The sequence below is a fragment of the Bos grunniens genome, chromosome 10 (genome assembly GCF_055505025.1).
Source record: "Bos grunniens cultivar Pamir isolate PY7600 chromosome 10, Bosgru_T2T1.0, whole genome shotgun sequence".
Lineage (NCBI taxonomy): Eukaryota > Metazoa > Chordata > Mammalia > Artiodactyla > Bovidae > Bos > Bos grunniens.
The window spans coordinates 69,782,718-69,799,385 of NC_141174.1; the positions used below are offsets into that span (position 1 = coordinate 69,782,718).

Consider the following 16,668-nt stretch of genomic DNA (forward strand, 5'->3'; position numbering starts at 1 on the left):
CTTTTCCCCTTCTCTGAAATTCAGTGCCCCGTTTCCTTTGGGAAACACATTCCATATAGCTTACATGGGGCTGATTCCTTATCTCTTTCTTGTCCCCTTGCCTACCTTGTTCCTTTCAAGAGGTTGGACATATGGTTCATGGATTTGTGCTTGACTAATTAGAGTATTCCCATCCATTTGGCTATACTGATTGTGTGACAGGGGTAGACAGTTGATCCCAACTAAGTTTATCTGAACTTTTCTGCTGGAGCTATTAGAAAGATGGTTTCATTCTGCTAAGGATGCAACTCTTGTAATATGAGGCTTAGGCTGTTGGTACCATCTTCTTGCTAAATGGAAAATGCCCATTCAATGACAAGAGAGAGAGGTGAAGCTCCACTGACATTGCTTTCAACTTCTGGATCCAGCCACGCCTGGAGTCCCAGATTTTTAGTTCCATGAGGCAATACTTTTTTGTGTGCTATCGATTTATACATTAACTTAAACTAAGGCAATTTTTAACCAAAGAGTTCTAATATAAATAATGAACAATCTTCTGCTTTGCAGGGATCCAGTGTCTTAAATTTTTAAGATTCACCAGAAGAAGTGATCAACTCTAATTTTGTTCAGCATCTATGATATTATTCTAAGAATTGTCTACTCTATTTACTCTCTGGTTCTATTTAGCTCATGCACATAGCCACAGAAATCCATTGACAGAGCTCTTTACTGGACAAGGTTAATCTTGGAAAGACAGTGCAAGGTGGGATGGTAATGAAGTAGGCAAACCTCAAGGGAAAAACTGAAGAAAACCTCTTCCCTCCACAAGTTCTGCGTCTCCTAGTCTATGGCTCAGATGCTACTTGTCTTCTTTTGCTCAAGGATATTTCTTGGGGATCAGTGGGGCAACATGTCCTCTGTCTCAAGCGTGAGAGATGGAAAGAGGAAACATCTTAGCTTCCACAAGACGTTCCTGCTCAGTATCTTGGGCAATATGTTGACAAAGAGATCTGGATTTATGAAGCTTATATGGAATAACAAGTAGCCCAGCAGTCTGATGAGAAACAGGGTAGTGAAAAAGAAATATTGAAAAATCCTGGAAAGAGAAAGCCGAGAAACTGTTAACTAGAGGTTAGAAAACCTGGAACGAAACAGTCATACGTAAATGCATGTCTGATTCTTTGATATTCAAATGTCTCTATTCCTAACAACCCCTTTTAAAGGCAACCTCTTCCCCTCTGCTGGTCTGCCAGCTACTCTGTCTCTCATCACCATGTTTAATTATCTTTCAGCATTATCACTATTTAAAGGTATCTTGTTTTGTTTGTTTTTATTTTGGAAAATTGTTTTTGCTCCAATTTATGTTCTATTAGCAGGGTGTGTTTCTGCAGCTCCACAGCTTCTTCAACATCTGGTATTGTCAGATTTTAAAGCTTTTGCCCATCAAATGTGTATAAAGTAATATATCACTATGGTCTTAGCTTGCATTTCCCTGACGAATGATGGAGCTGAACATTTGTCCATATGTTTATTGGTCTTATGTGATTCCTCTTGCCTATTTATCTATTATGCTGTTTGGGCCTTTCTTATTAATTTGTAGGAAAACTTTGTATATTCTTGATATCAGTCATTTGCCGTTGTGTATATTTGGAATATTTCCCCTCTAGTTTATAACTTTCACCTGCTTTAAGAACAAAAGTTTTTTTTTCAAAATTTATTTTTAATAAAGTCTAATTTATCAACCTTTCCTTTAATTAGAATGAATGCTTTTTGTATCTTGTTTGAAAAGTCATTCTCTACCCCTAGGCCTAAAAGATACTATTTTCTATTAAATCTTTATGGTAGTTTAAAAATACATCCACAAATTCTTTGTTACTCCTCCTTTTGAGAGCTTTCTTTCCATTGGAGTATGGAATAGACTTGACTGACTTGCTTCTACAGAACAGCATATCACGGAAGTGACAGCATGTGATTTCCTAGGCTATGTACTAAAAGCACTGAAGCTTCCTCCTTACTTTCAGGAGGAAGCCAGCTGTGAGTTTGTGAGGACACACAGGCAGTCTGCTGGAGAGGTCCTTGTTATGAGGAACTGAGACCTCCTGCCAACAACCAGCTGTGTGAGTAAGCTCCTTTGGAAATAGATCCCCTGGCTTCAGCCAGGCCTTCTAATGACTGTAATTTCAGCCAACATCTTAACTGCATCCTCATAACAGACCCTGAACTAGAACCACCCAGCTGAGTAGCTCACAGATTTCTGACACACAGAAAATGTGAGTTGATAAAATGTTTGCTGTTTGCAGTCACTGAATTTGGGGTCAATTTGTTATGTAGCAATAGATGACTAATACTGAGTTTTATAAGCTTTTAAAAATTGACATTTACATCTTTAATTATCTGGGCTTGATTTTTGTTATACTATATAGTAGTGATTCAATCTTATTTTTTCTCATTTAGATAACCATTTTTTTCCCACCATATTTATTGAACAATCAATCCTTTCTTTCCCCTCTGACATATAATCCCTGCCATATATCAAGTTTCTGTACATACACTGTTTCTGAGCTCTTTGTTCTATTCCATTGGTTGACTTTTCTATTCCTGTCATAACACCACACCATCATAATTACTGTAGCTTCCTAGTAAATCTTGATATCTCAAAGGACATGTTTCTCACTCCTTAACTCTCCTTTAAAATTGCCCAGGTCATTATTTGACCCTTTACTCTCCCATATATGCTATATTTTATTATCATTTTATTCAATTTCATGAAAAATCTTTTGGGGAGTTTGGAATTAAATTGATTTTATTCATTATTTGGAGACCATTGATATATTTATGATATTAAGGCCTGCTATCCATGATCTTAGTATTTTCTTCTTTCATTCATGTTACCTTTAATATTTCCTAATACATTGCTGTAAATTTCCTTATGGTACTCTTGATTTCTTTTTTAACTGATTAATTGTTTTGCACTTGTGGTTTTAATATGATTGACATGAGCAAGCCTCCCCTGTTTCCTTTGCTATATTACCCTCATCAAGGTGTGGCAGGCTGCATTCTGCCCCACGACAAGTTCACTGTTCAACTCCAGTCACCAGTCAAAACAGCCCTTCCCCTCCAGTTTTCTGAAGTTTTCCTGTAGAGTTAATCTTGGTGACAAGATCCGTTCTAGTACAGGATCTTGGTCAAAATGAGAATCAAAAGCTGTTTACCATCCTCTTCCCACCACTCTCCTCAATGTTGGATACCATATTCATGAGAAGGGTCTGGGGTGACATCTCTGGAAGGACATGCCTAGGGACAATCTCAGGAACAACCTTGCTTTCTTATTAGCACACATATACCAGTGTCCCAAGGATGTGGATCAGGACAAGAGGAAAGACTTTAGGCTGGACTTTAGGCTACTAACTTTTCTTTAGGCTACTAACTCTCTTTAAGGCAGACAATTTTTATCCTAGGAGTTCACGTGGGCAATTCCATGCTGGACACTGGTTTCTGAATTATTGGTGAAGGTGGCCTAGGAGTTCTAGGGAAAATTCTTCTGGTTGTTCTGGGAACATGCATTTAGGGATATTGGAATATGTAATACTTCACTTATCTGGTATGAAGGAGTATCCCTCTTAAGCAAATTTTCCAGACAATTGGAGCTGGACTTTAAGCACCAATAATTTTATGTTAACCATTTTGATGGGACTCTTTCTAAATCACATGTCATACCACTTTAACTTTATCTTTCTCTATGTGGTCATGTATGGATGTGAGAGTTGGACTGTGAAGAAGGCTGAGCACCAAAGAATTGATGCTTTTGAACTGTGGTGTTAGAGAAGACTCTTGAGAGTCCCTTGGACTGCAAGGAGATCCAACCAGTCCATTCTGAAGGAGATCAGCCCTGGGATTTCTTTGGAAGGAATGATGCTAAAGCTGAGATTCCAGTATTTTGGCCACCTCATGCGAAGAGTTGACTCATTGGAAAAGACTCTGATGCTGGGAGGGATTGGGGGCAGGAGGAGAAGGGGACGACAGAGGATGAGATGGCTGGATGGCATCACTGACTCGATGGACGTGAGTCTGAGTGAACTCCGGGAGTTGGTGATGGACAGGGAGGCCTGGCGTGCTGCGATTCATGGGGTCGCAAAGAGTCAGACACGACTGAGTGACTGAACTGAACCGAACTGATGCCTTCTTAAACATATTGAACGTAATTTGACCTTTTCTTAAAAATGAAAGGGCTTCGATACTAATTTTACTTTGCAATGACATTGATTCCCTAAGGGCTAATATTGACTCAGTTGTTTGAATTTTGATTTCTTATTTGTATTAAGATTTTTGAGCAGCTATTGTGTGCTGGATACTGTTAGGTGCTATCTCTTTTTCACATTTTCTCTCCCTTTTATCTGTTGTTAGGCAGTGGTATCCTTGCATTTATAAATTCTCTCCCTATTTTTATTTTTCACATTAAGAGGTAGTATGCTGATGTAGCAAAGTTTGAGGGAGGCATATCTTGCGCAATAGTATAAAAACCCAATCATCATGCTTATGAACCACAGAAGGATCTCGCCATTTCTAATCTACTGATGTTACTGGAAAACCAGACACATCAAACTAGTTGAAAGTGTTAAAGGGAAAAAGGAGTAAGAAGAGACTTACCACATCTCTTCTAGGTAATAAGATTCCTGTTTCTAATTACTGCTAGGCCACTGGCTTCTAATACTGGAAAGTTGAGATTGGTAATCACCTTCAGAGAAGGAAGTCATAACATTGACTGAGAAACGCAGTCATTGTTGACTTGACTCTATGTGTGTGTGTGGTTGTGTGGCTAGACTTTGCTCTCTGCCAGAGTAGCTAAGTAGAACTCCTAATTTTCTGGGAAGTTTACTCAACGATATTTACTTACCTTTTACAGAACCCTGCTTTCTTCTTTTGGAGAGAGTTATCCTAGGAGAAGAAAGGACAGTGATAAATAAACAATATCTGGAGGCTATTATCACTGCCAAATAATATTCATTGAGCTGTTAATTAAATGTTATTTTAGATAAAATTTTACAGATTTTTTTCATATGCATAAGGAGATGAAATTTTCAAAGCCAGATATATGTGTGTATCTATGGATGTGTGTATATGCACCCAGTCCTTCAGTCATGTCTGACTCTTTGCGACCCCGTGGACTGCAGCCCGCCAGTCTCTCTGTGCATGGGATTTTTCAGGCAAGGATACAGGAGTGGGTTGCCATTTCCTCCTCCAGGGGATCTTCCTGACCCAGGGATTGAATTTGTATCTCCTGCATTGGCAGGTGAATTCTTTACCACTGAGCCACCTGGGAAACCCATATAAATATATACACGGTACACATATATGTGTAACTGCATCACCTTTTAATATTCTGATAAGAAAGAAGACATAGAAAGGGAAGGTCATACAGCTAGTAAGTGGCAGGACCAGGCCTGGATCCCAGATCCTCTGAGTCTACTTTCTGGGCTCTCTCAACTATACCCTACCTTTGGATTAGCCAGTGACCCTTTGAGAAGTTTGTAGGCTATACAAACCACACAGACATATTCTAGAGATAAAACTTGAAAGATATAAAAATGTAAAGATGAGGATATACTCTGGATTTCTATGACATTTCTCTTCCAAATGTTTTCTCAGTTATTTTCCTTTTAACTTCCTTGTGAGATAAAAAGGAAGAGAAATTATGATCACATTTTAAAACTGTGGAAATGAGGCTTGCAGAACTGGAATTAGAAAGTAGCTTTCTGGGTTACAAATTTGATTCTATAGCTTGAGTGAGATGAAGTGGCATGCTAGCTGGTCACCTGCTCAGGTAGCCTCTCCACAGGGATTGCTCAAACCTCATAGGTAATTGAACCATCTCATGGTACTCTCATAATTTTGATGAATACACCCTGTTGTTTCTCTGATAGGTGGCCACAAGGAATAATTTAATGAGCCACTGGGATTAGATGATGGGACACATTGGGGAGCATGCCAAGCTTGGTTCTAGAGAGGTGGATTTCATTTATTTCAGGAGTTTTGCTTGCTGAATGGAATATATAAGCTTGGCACCAGAATAACCTGTTCAGAACAGTGAGAACTACAGTCATACAGTCTAATAAATATTCAAACATCTGGAGGACTTTAAGGATAATAGTCAATTGTTGATATGTGCTTTTAAAGAAGAGATGACTTCTCCTTTCTATGATTATAAAGACTGTATATCTCAACAATATAAAATTCTGGATTAATGTCAGCCTTGGTTCTAAAGGAAATATAAATTACAACTCAAGTCCAGTAAGATTTATCTATGTACTTGCTGCCGTAAGACACCAAATAGGCCCAGAGGTCTGGTGCCCTATGTCCACATCGGTTTCCTTCAGACCTTTGCATATGTGCTGGTAACATCATGATGTTAAAGACATACAAACATGGAAGCTGTGTCATAAAGAAACAATTGCTTCCTATGTTTTCACTCATAGGCCAACTCTAGCTAGACAGTGATAGATGCCCTTGGCATTCTGTGCAGTGAAAGATTCAGGACCATGCTGGGATCATCAGGAAAGAGTGCTGTGATTGGTGCAGAGCTTTTGTCCATAGAGTGCATCCTCAGCTACTGTTCCTTCTTGCTTCCATTCTAAACTCTCTCTGCTCTTGGACTGGTTTCTTTGAGAGCACATCATTTGCATGACTGTAGGAGGGAAAACAGTTGTTCCTAGTGTCCTCTTGGTTTAAGGTTGAAATGCTTAGAAATTACATCTAGTACTGTTCTTGGAAAATGCACCTGGGAAGATTGTTAGATGTTTGGTGGCTTATAGTGATTTTGGAAACTCCTTTGAAAAGCAATGATGCTGAAGAAGCTAAAGATGGAGTGGGTAGTTACCTTGTTATTTTGGCTGTTATACTCTTTGCTTGTGGAGTTCATGCACATAACTTTTGACCTAGGGATAAAAGAACCAAGACAGAGGTTGGATAAATTACACACGGAGATTCATACTATATGGTGGTTATTTTAAAATAGTTTTATGTTCTAATGCTATGTTGTCCACTATTGTAGCCATTTGCTACATGCAGCTATTTAAATTAATTAAAAAATAATTTCCTCAGTCATATTACCTGTTTTTCAAGTACTCAGTAAATGGCTTAGTGGATACTTAACAGATAGCATATAAATTTTTGTTGAATAGTCTTGGTTTAGAAACTTAGCTTAGCAGTCAAGCCATACCTAGTACTCAGGAAGGATTTTGGGAGACTTGAAGGTGTCCTTTAAGGGTGAGAGCCTCCAGGTCCCGGTGCCTTGGACACCAGGCCACCATGTGTGCCTGCTTAGTTAGAGGCTTTATGCAGTTTGGGTCTCTTTCTCTTCATCCTAAGATTCCAAAATATTTAATAAATAGAGATACTTCTTGATTGAATTAAGATTTAACTTCTAAAGAGGGTCAAAAAATTGAAGTTTTTGATTTAAACTAAAGAATTTAAGTGTATCCCAGGTAGCTCAGTGGTTAAGAATCTACCTGCCAATGCAGGAGACATAGGTTTGATCCCTGGGCTGGGAAGATACCCTGGAGGAGGAAATGGAAATCCACTTCAGTATTCTTGCCTGGGAAATCCCATGAACAGAGGGACCTCGAGGGCTACAGTCTATAGAATCTCAGAAGAGTCGGACACAACTTAGCGACTAAACGACCACCGCAAAAGAGTTGAACTCTTCTGACAAACTCAAGGCATCTTTTTTTTGGGGTGGGGGAGGCTTTTCTTTTATTTATGTTTAATATAGTATAATAGTATACAGTTTGAGTTTCATAATATGATAGTCTTTGCAGGTGTCTGGAGGTTAGTGTCATGCCTATCCCATATGGTTTAATTTCTGTATATTTGGGGTAAGTGAAGATGGTATTATTATAAGGCCTTTTCTGTGAAATATAAGGCATGCTGTGCTTATCAAGGTGCCTGACCACTAGTCCTTTTTAAGGCACATGTTCCTGGCCTTAATATAAACCCAAATAATTGGTAATATGATAAAGTTAGGAAGGGAAATGCATTTCTAGAGTCTTTTAAGAAAGCTGGGAAAAGGACCTGCATTTTAGATTTGGTTTATTATAATCATATTGTGTATACACTTGAAAATGGTGCTGTTAAAAAAATTGTGTATTTATACAATAACAGTATAAGAATTCATTTATCTTGCCTTAAAAAAAAATAAAGTTGGTGCAGTGTAGGGGGAGTTGACCTGATCACTATGGAGGGGAAAGATATGTGGTGTCAGGGCTTATGCAATTCCAAATTGGAATTAGTCAGAGAGATGTTTGCTCTGACCCAGGCTGAGATGGAGTTACCACTAAAACCAGGATGTTCCTTTGTTTGCTAAAGCTCACACTTCTCTCTCAAGGAACCGAGTTTCTAGTTCTTCTTGTATTTTCTTCAAAGTTTCCTGGTACTTCTTCAAAGAGAAATAAAGGAAAGCACAGTTACTAATTAAAGCCCTGTGCTTTTCCTAATCATAATAAACACACATTATTACATCGTAACATAAATGTTTGATGTTCCCACTGCCACTTTTCCTCCTTCCTAGCCTTCACTCCATCAGTACTGATCTCTCACTACGTTTCACCGTTGGACAGGCCCCTGGGAATAATTGGGGTTATAAATAGGACAAGTGTTCATCATTAAGTTAAAGGCACTAGGGGCTGGGAGACGAGGCAAGTAAAAGAATGATATTGGTAGTAGAGTGTCAAAGACTTTAAAGTCCCTTTGGAGTGACACCTTGAAGAGTTAAAATTATTCCAGGTGGTCTTTGCTGAAAAACCTATTTCCATTTCACTGTGTACCTGAACAAACCCTTTGCTATCTATTTACTGAGAGGCTGTACCTTTATGCAGAGAGCTTGATCTTCACAGAGCTGGGCCACGAATGCATAGTCTTCTATTACCTGGGAAGCAAAATTTATTAGTCTTAAATTTTCTCAGGGAATTTCTACAAGAACAATAGTATACTTGTTTCCTCCTGTGTACCAGACCCTAAATGTACGCTTCTAGTTTTTCTAAATATGTTTTTTGTACATATAAACTCATTTTCTGAGGATATACTTTATAGTCCCATGGGGATTATTTGGGGACAGTTGGGAGAAGAATAGATACTAATTTGTGGAAAATAGACATTATGGAATGTATCCTGTAGAAATGTTAAATAGTAGGTAACCTAGAATACTGTATTCATCCTCCTTTCCTTCTTCTCCTCCTGATCCCATGTAGTTTTAGAAGTAGAACATTATTAAAACTCAATCATCTGAAGAATGTGTTAGATTGTTGGACCAAGAATCACATTTCCCTTCCTTTGGGAGAAGAAACATTGAAGTTTGTGGTTACCTTGGCCAGCTCCTTCTCTTGGTCTGCACAGGAGGCTTCCAGTTGTTGTAACTTAACCTATAGACAGGAAAGGAGGCTGGTAACTCAGCAAGGCAAAAACAGAATTTCATTCTGAAATGCTATCACAAAGTTTATCTCACAGGTGGTTGAAGTGCGTCAGGCACATTTCAGATATCTCTTTGTTGGAGAGCAGTCAAACCATCCTGTCAGCTGCCTGGTGAATCCGCTGAGCATTCATTAGTGCTCCCTTTGCCCTTAAACTTCAATTCTTAGCTTCCTTCTTCCTTAGCTATTTCTCTTAGAAAAAATCACTCTTGAAAACGTCACTATTCCCTTTGCATTTATATATTCATTACTCCTTTTTTCCTCCCTGTATTCCTCTTTTCCTTCCTTGAATATTTGATGAAAGCCATTTTATATTGGCCACTCTACTGGAATGACAGGGAAAGGGCAAGGGGAGTACTGAGGATACAGTGATGAGCAGGATTGATAGGCTCTCTGCCTCACAGAGTTGACATTCTAGGTGGGGGACATAACAAATAAGTCAACCTGATAATGATAAGTGCTGTGAAAGAAATAAAAGCACAGAAATGTGCTGAGAGTGAGTGATGGAGTAAGAGCTATTATAGGTGGTTTGTGAAGGCCTCTTTGATGATACTTGAGTTGAAGTCTAAATGATAAATATTAGCCAAATGGAGATCTGGAGGAAATATGTTCCATGCAGAGGTTACAACAAGGGCCAAGACTGTGAACTTTGATGTAGATGAGGAAGTTATGTGGCTGTCCATATGTTGCAAAGAGTCAGACACAACTGAAGCGACTTAGCACGCATGTAATCACCTTACTTAGCAGGTAAAACTCACTATTCTTTTCCTAGACTGGATCCCATGAGAGGATATGTAAATTTCCCAGCATACAGTAGATTTACAGATCCTAGCTCTGTCTCTCGGAGAAGGCAATGACAACCCACTCCAGTACTCTTGCCTGGAAAATCCCATGGACAGAGGAGCCTGGTGGGCTGCAGTCCATGGGGTCACTAAGAGTCGGGCACAACTGAATGACTTCACTTTCACGCATTGGAGAAGGAAATGGAAACCCACTCCAGTATTCTTGCCTGGAGAATCCCAGGGACAGAAGAGCCTAGTGGCTGCTGTCTCTGGGGTTGCACAGAGTTGGACATGACTGAAGTGACTTAGCAGCAGCAGTATCAGCAGCTCTGTCTCTATGAATTCATACACATATCTTGCTGCTGCTGCTGCTGCGTCGCTTCAGTCGTGTCCGATTCTGTGCGACCCCGTAGATGGCAGCCTACCAGGCTCCCCCGTCCCTGGGATTCTCCAGGCAAGAACACTGGAGTGGGTTGCCATTTCCTCCTCCAATGCATGAAAGTGAAAAGTGAAAGTGAAGTCGCTCAGTTGTGTCCGACTCTTAGTGACCCCATGGACTGCAGCCCACCAGGCCCCTCCATCCATGGATTTTCCAGGCAAGAGTACTGGAGTGGGGTGCCATTGCTTAGCCAGACTCAAATAGTCACTTTAAAATTATGTGATTTCAGGTTTTAGCAGTCCAGAAAAGGGAAAGAATAGTTTATATACACAATTTCACTCAATTTTCAAACTGAGGTTGGGAGGGACTGATTAAATTGCCCTTCATATACCACACGAAGTACTGGGGCCAGGATTTAAATTAGGGACTTCAGCTGCCTCCAGTGTTAAATATGTATTTGTGTTTATGCTCTTCCTCATGGAAGAAAGAACAAAATATATGGCTTCAGAGCAAAATTCCTGACTAAGAGCAGAGGAAAATTCAGCACTCAATGGCCCAGGCTTATGCCTGACATGGGTAAAACTACAAAGAATTTATCTCAACTTTGACAGTTGTTTCAACTTGAAGGCTTGTTTCCTGTTCACATAGTCCAAACCCATTCAAGATTGCTTTTCCATTTACCTTTGACTCTTCTGGGGTTCCCTTTAGATTGTCTTGTTCACACTTTGTTGCTTTTTGAGATTTCCTTGTAAGCTACAGTTTCAAATTAAAAAATTCAATTACAAACAAAAAATACATCCTCCCCCCAAAAAAGACAAAGATATTCTCTGGTGTGTGTGGGCTGGTAATTTGGCCTTGATAAAAGCTGTCAGGAGATGGTCCTTTGGTGGATACTCGGTACCCTTGAAAACATTTTTATTCTGCTTCCAATTTCTTCCCACTAGTCTTGGTCATCAAAGCTAGATCTGCTCAAGACAGGGGTACTTTTCCAAACTCCTAATCCATGCTGGGTTACTCAGGGCTGCAGACCTGGGTCAGAAAGCACAATAAACATAGGAAGCCCACTGTATTCTGAGCAGGAGTTAAGATAAAGGGAATGTCTAGATGAAGAAAAGGGAATCCTTAAGAATTAAATATTTTTAAAAGTCTCTGTTGAAAGTAAAATAAATTCTCACTACAAAGTTGCCAGCCAATCACTTCCAAAATGTCTACTGAAATCCTTTTCCTTATAATGCAATGAAGAACCCATCATATCACTGAATATCCTGAATACCCCACCCATTTCTTTCATCTGATACTTGTAGGGAAGATCTGTGGAATTTATTTATGTTATCGGGCTAAGTCTCAGGAGAGTCGTTCCCACCCCAGCACAGGCTGGTCTGACATGTGGAATCCCCTATGATCACTTTTGCTCCCTTGCCTCTCTGATGACTGTGCGTGCAGCGGGAACACTGGGGAACACAAGAGCCCTATCCCACCTGTCTTTCAAGTTCTGCTATGCTGTGGACCAGGGTCTCATTCTTCCTTTCCTGTTGAGAGAAAGAAGCAGAGTGTAAGTGGGCATGTGCACATCATCATCTGTTTTCTTTTTTTTCCAGTTGATTGTTCTCCATTTCACTCCAGTGATTTTTCCTGCAAGAACTCTATCTTACTACATAATGTCAGGTTAGGAACCTGTGGTTTGATCTCAATATATACGTGCCAACTTACCAGGGACAGAGATGCCCACACACAGGGCTTTCTGGTACTAAATATTACCTAAGAAACCCTAACCTCCACACATTCCTTTCCAAGCATGGTCACATCCTGCCACGACTTTTGAGTTGACTACACAGTGTATGTAAAAAGGAGAGACTGTCTCATTCTTTGGAAGGACTGACAGTAAAACTGAAGCTCCAATACTGTGGCCCCCTGATGTTAAGAGATGACTCATTGGAAAAGACGTTGATGCTGGGAAAGATTAAGGGCAAGGGGAGTAGGGGGCAACAGAGGATGGGATGGTTGCATGGAATCACCAACTCAATGGACATGAGTCTGAGCAAACTCCTGGAGATAGTGAAGAACAGGGAAGCCTGGAGTGCTGCAATTCATGGAGTCAAAAAGAATCAGACATGACTGAGCAACTCGACAACAACAGCAACTTATCTGACGGTTGATGAGAGACAGGATGATGAATATAACCTGTTGAATAGCACTTCCCAGTTTCTTGCTCACCAGTCTGGCAGTTTCTTCTTCCATCTCCTGCAAGGCTCTTTCCCTTTCCATCGTGGTGCTGTTCTCCTTCTCCAACTCCTCATCCTCTGCCAGGTCTCTGGTCTGAGTAATCTCATTTTCCAACCTGGATGACACAAGCACACAGTAAGGAACTCAGTTTCAAAACTGATAAAACACATATATCAGTTTCAAGGGTACCTCAGTGACCATAAATATGAATCTCAAGTTGGAAGCCCTTCTTTCCTGGATTCTTAGACTCAGAATCACTTTCAAAGCAGGAAAAGTAAGATTCCTCTAATTCCCAAGTCAAATACCTCAATGTTCTTTCAACTCAGGTAAATATCACCCTATTTTTTAGGAATCTCCTTGAAACTTGCCGTAGTTCAGGTTTGAGCTGTAGAGAAATGCCGAAGAATGAAGGAGAAACTTTGCTGTACAAGATTTAGATATCTAGAACAAACTGGAAAATTCAATTTTGTCTCTTTTTTCCCATCCCATCCTCTGGACTGAGTACTTTCCACATGGAACCCCAACACTCACCTCTGAATCTCATCTTCTTTCTTGTGGATTTTGACAAGAAGGTCCTGATTTGCTTCATCTATTCTCTGCATATCCCTTTCAAGGTCCATATTCAAACTGTTAATGTTCTTCTTTGACTGGGCCAATCTTAAGATTTCCATTTTCTCTGACCTATAGACTCAGTCCCCAAAATGAACAAGGGCCAGTTATTTTAAGGTCAGTAATCTTTGGACTAAAGGGCATATCTAAAAGGCATTAAATTCATTAACCTGGCTGTTTCTGGGAACATAGTTTTCCATTTTCATTCTTAGGAAATTATATTTCTTAATCATGCTCTACAGTTTGTTTCAGTAAGTCTCAACTCGGTTAGGGAGGTTTTTCTTGGCTTTCTCAGCCAAAGTGTTTGATATACTAGTGCACCTCTACTTTAGTTCCAGGAGAAGTCTTGCTTCCTTAAACAGCCCTCTGCACTGGTTTCTCAGACAAATTGTTCACAGAATCTGCTCATGCAATCCACTTTTATTGAGTACTTTTATCCAGGTAGCTGGCACATTCCTAATGATTGGGCCCGGCCTCATGCAGAGGCACAAGTGATTTCCACTGGCAGGGAGGGCTTTAGTCTTTCCCTTCCTCCTTATCTCAAAACTTCTGCCCCAGTGCCGGCTACAAAGCTTGAAAATGTACCATGACAATCGCTCCATTAAGTTAACAGATGTGATCCATGCATACGCTTTCAAGAATGCAAACATCTTTTTGAAGTAAATTTGAATAAAATAAAGGTTAACACTAGAGTGGTCTAGAAAGGGTACCTGGCACATGGGAAGCTCTCAGTAAACTTTTCTTTTTCTTGTATCAGTTAAGTAGTTTGCTTTTTAAATAATTAGCCACAAACAAGTTAGTGAGGCAGAGAGATTTTTGAGTAAGAATGAGGGATGATTTTGGAAAAGATAGTCCTACCTTGGAAGGACTTTACAATAACTATCGCTTAGAAGGGAAAATTTATAAATGCTACCCTTCAGGAGGGCACGAAGTGCTCGGGGTGGAATGCAGTGGGGGATGATTAGATAGTAGATGGGGAGAGAGAAGACTAGGACATGAAGGAAGGCATCAACAGCGGGCCTTCTTCATACGTTGGTCCTTGCATGTGGCTTTGTATAATTACGATTACTTACTCGTAACCTAGTTGATCTTCCTTTTGTTCTTCCATTGTAGATTTTCCTAAAATGTCACAGAGATGTATCTAATGAACCGGGGAAATGGGTCCAGTTATGAAACAGAGTAACTAGCTTAGAGCCCCCAAATACAGAAACAAAATTAACTGGTTTCTTCCCACCAACTTCATGTTTTGGCCGTGACAAAATTCAGCCTTTTAGTTTTCTGCTCATGATCTGATTATGCCTCAGTAAGGAGGCAGTGAGGATACAGTATGTACTTGATATTTCAGCATATATCCTGCTACAGATATATTCAGAGATAGTTCACCTACACAAAATCCTTTGGAATTTATATGCTGCAATAAGAATCAATAGTTATCAATTGTTCTTAAGTCCCTTTCTGCTCCAGGCCCAGTAGCTTTCTTAAAGAGCTTATGGACATGGGTGTAGGTGTATAACTTCTCTGAAAAGTAATCTCTGCGCTCTCTAGCCTGGTGTCTGTAAGAGTCTCCAGATATTAAGATCTTAGTATTAAATAGGTCTCAGTAAAACCAAGCAGAAGTAAATAATTTGGCTTGCTGTGCCTCCTTGGTTTCCCCTTTATCTCCATTTCTTCCGTAAACTCCACCTCCCTTCTGATGTGTATGGTCTTCCTGCTTCTGCCCTAGGCAGTTAGCTGCTGAAGCGTCAAATCTTTCCCCAGTGGAACTGTGCAATAGATTCTCAGAACCTTCATGACTCTGCTGTTGACACGGGGAGGGCGGAGCAGCATGTCACAGTGGTTTGGGTGGCAACGGTTTCTCACCATCTATGGAGACTTAAGAACCTAGCTGGGTGTGTGTGTTTCATGGCCATGTCTTCCCTTTGGCAGCAATAGTTGAATGGATCTGATTTCTCGGCCATATGAATGGGGTAGCCCCTGTTTTTTACTTCTCTGGTAGATTGTGCTGTCTCACTGCCCATGTGTAACTAATATAGAAAGTCTGAGTCCTCAGGCCAGCAGTCTAATCCCATCATGTAGCCAGCTAACTACTCATTCATTTGATAAACACTGAAGCTGTTGAAGGAGCCCCTTTGTATTCCAGGCACTGTTCTAAGCATTAGAGAGACAGAGTACACTAAACAGTCAAGACACTTGCCCTCATGGAGTTTACATTCTAGGGCAGGGGTCCCCAGCCTCTGGGATGTAATGCCTGACGATCTGAGGTAGAGCTGATGTAATAATAATAGGAATAAAGTGCACAATAAATGTAATGCCTTGAGTCATCCTGAAACCATTTGCCCCACCCTTGTCCGTAGAAAAATTGTCTTCTGTGAACTGGTTCCTGGTATCAGAAGTTTTGGGGACTGCTGTTCTAGGACGGGGGTTGGGGGGGTAATAACACAAACAAACAACAAATAACACAAACAAAATAAATGAGTAAAGGAATTTTATTTGGTATGACAAAAGAGAAGAGTGCTGGAAGGAAACATAACTGGGTGAAGGGGATGAAGGATTGTAGTGTGTTTATGTGTGTGGGAGGGAAGTGGTTGCAGTTGTAAATAGGGTGGAGCAGCTGAGTACCCCTAGACCTGGAAGTGTGGATGCAGCTGCATTAAGAGGGCTAGTGAATGGGAGACCTTAGGTTGTGCTGGAGTGGACACAGAACCCAGAGACCCGACATGGGCAATAGCAAAGGTCATGGTCATCAGGAGCATGGGCTAGCATGCATCCTGAAAGACCAGCAGACCCAAGAGCAACAAGCAGAGGTATGAAGACCCAAAGCTCCCCCTTCAATCCACCTCAAGGATACACAGCTTTCCCCTGCACCTGCCACTCTCCAGGGAAAGAAGAGAGCTCTAGAGAAGAATCTCCCAAGACTGAGAAATTACCTGAAAGAGATTTTTAACCAGGAAAAGTCTATGGTATCTTGAATTGGTCCCATTGAGTCTTTTCTGCCAACTTAAGGAGTCAGAGCTAAAGGGGAAGATAAGATCATTTGCAGAATATAAAGAATATAACTCTGCACACCTGGGTATGTACATTTTGACCAGATTCTGCACCATTTGTAACTTTGTGTGTGTGAATCATGGAAACGTAGGAAGTTTTGGATCTCGACTTAATAAGGACCACATTGAGTTGATTTGTGGGCCAGAGTGACTTCTTAACATACTGTAGTTTCTAATAAACTATTTGTAAA

General features: G+C 40.3%; 1 protein-coding gene, 1 long non-coding RNA gene and 1 other non-coding gene across 8 annotated transcripts in view; 1 reads left to right on the top strand and 2 right to left on the bottom strand.

Annotated features, from left to right (window-relative positions):
• Positions 1-16,668, top strand: part of LOC147364790 (uncharacterized) — a 438,829-nt gene that overhangs the window by 64,087 nt on the left and 358,074 nt on the right. For 5 of the 6 annotated variants that reach the window (XR_015133714.1, XR_015133717.1, XR_015133715.1 and 2 more), the window contains exon 2: positions 2,001-2,096. The exons of the other annotated variant lie outside the window; for it this stretch is intronic. This is a non-coding gene — a long non-coding RNA (uncharacterized LOC147364790). The remainder of the gene's footprint in view (positions 1-2,000; positions 2,097-16,668) is intronic. 6 annotated transcript variants of the gene reach the window in all.
• On the bottom strand, positions 689-13,495 carry TMCO5A (transmembrane and coiled-coil domains 5A). Its single transcript, XM_086318980.1, has 10 exons — positions 13,356-13,495; positions 12,816-12,939; positions 12,080-12,130; positions 11,283-11,354; positions 9,336-9,392; positions 8,840-8,899; positions 8,346-8,410; positions 6,854-6,911; positions 4,874-4,914; positions 689-1,075 (listed from the first exon to the last, which is right to left on the bottom strand). Exons 1-10 carry the CDS (start codon positions 13,493-13,495, stop codon positions 877-879), a joined length of 867 nt encoding a protein of 288 aa, XP_086175106.1. The 3' UTR covers positions 689-876.
• Positions 4,428-4,532, bottom strand: LOC147364792 (small nucleolar RNA U13). Its single transcript, XR_015135639.1, has one exon. It is a non-coding gene; the product is annotated as a small nucleolar RNA U13 (small nucleolar RNA).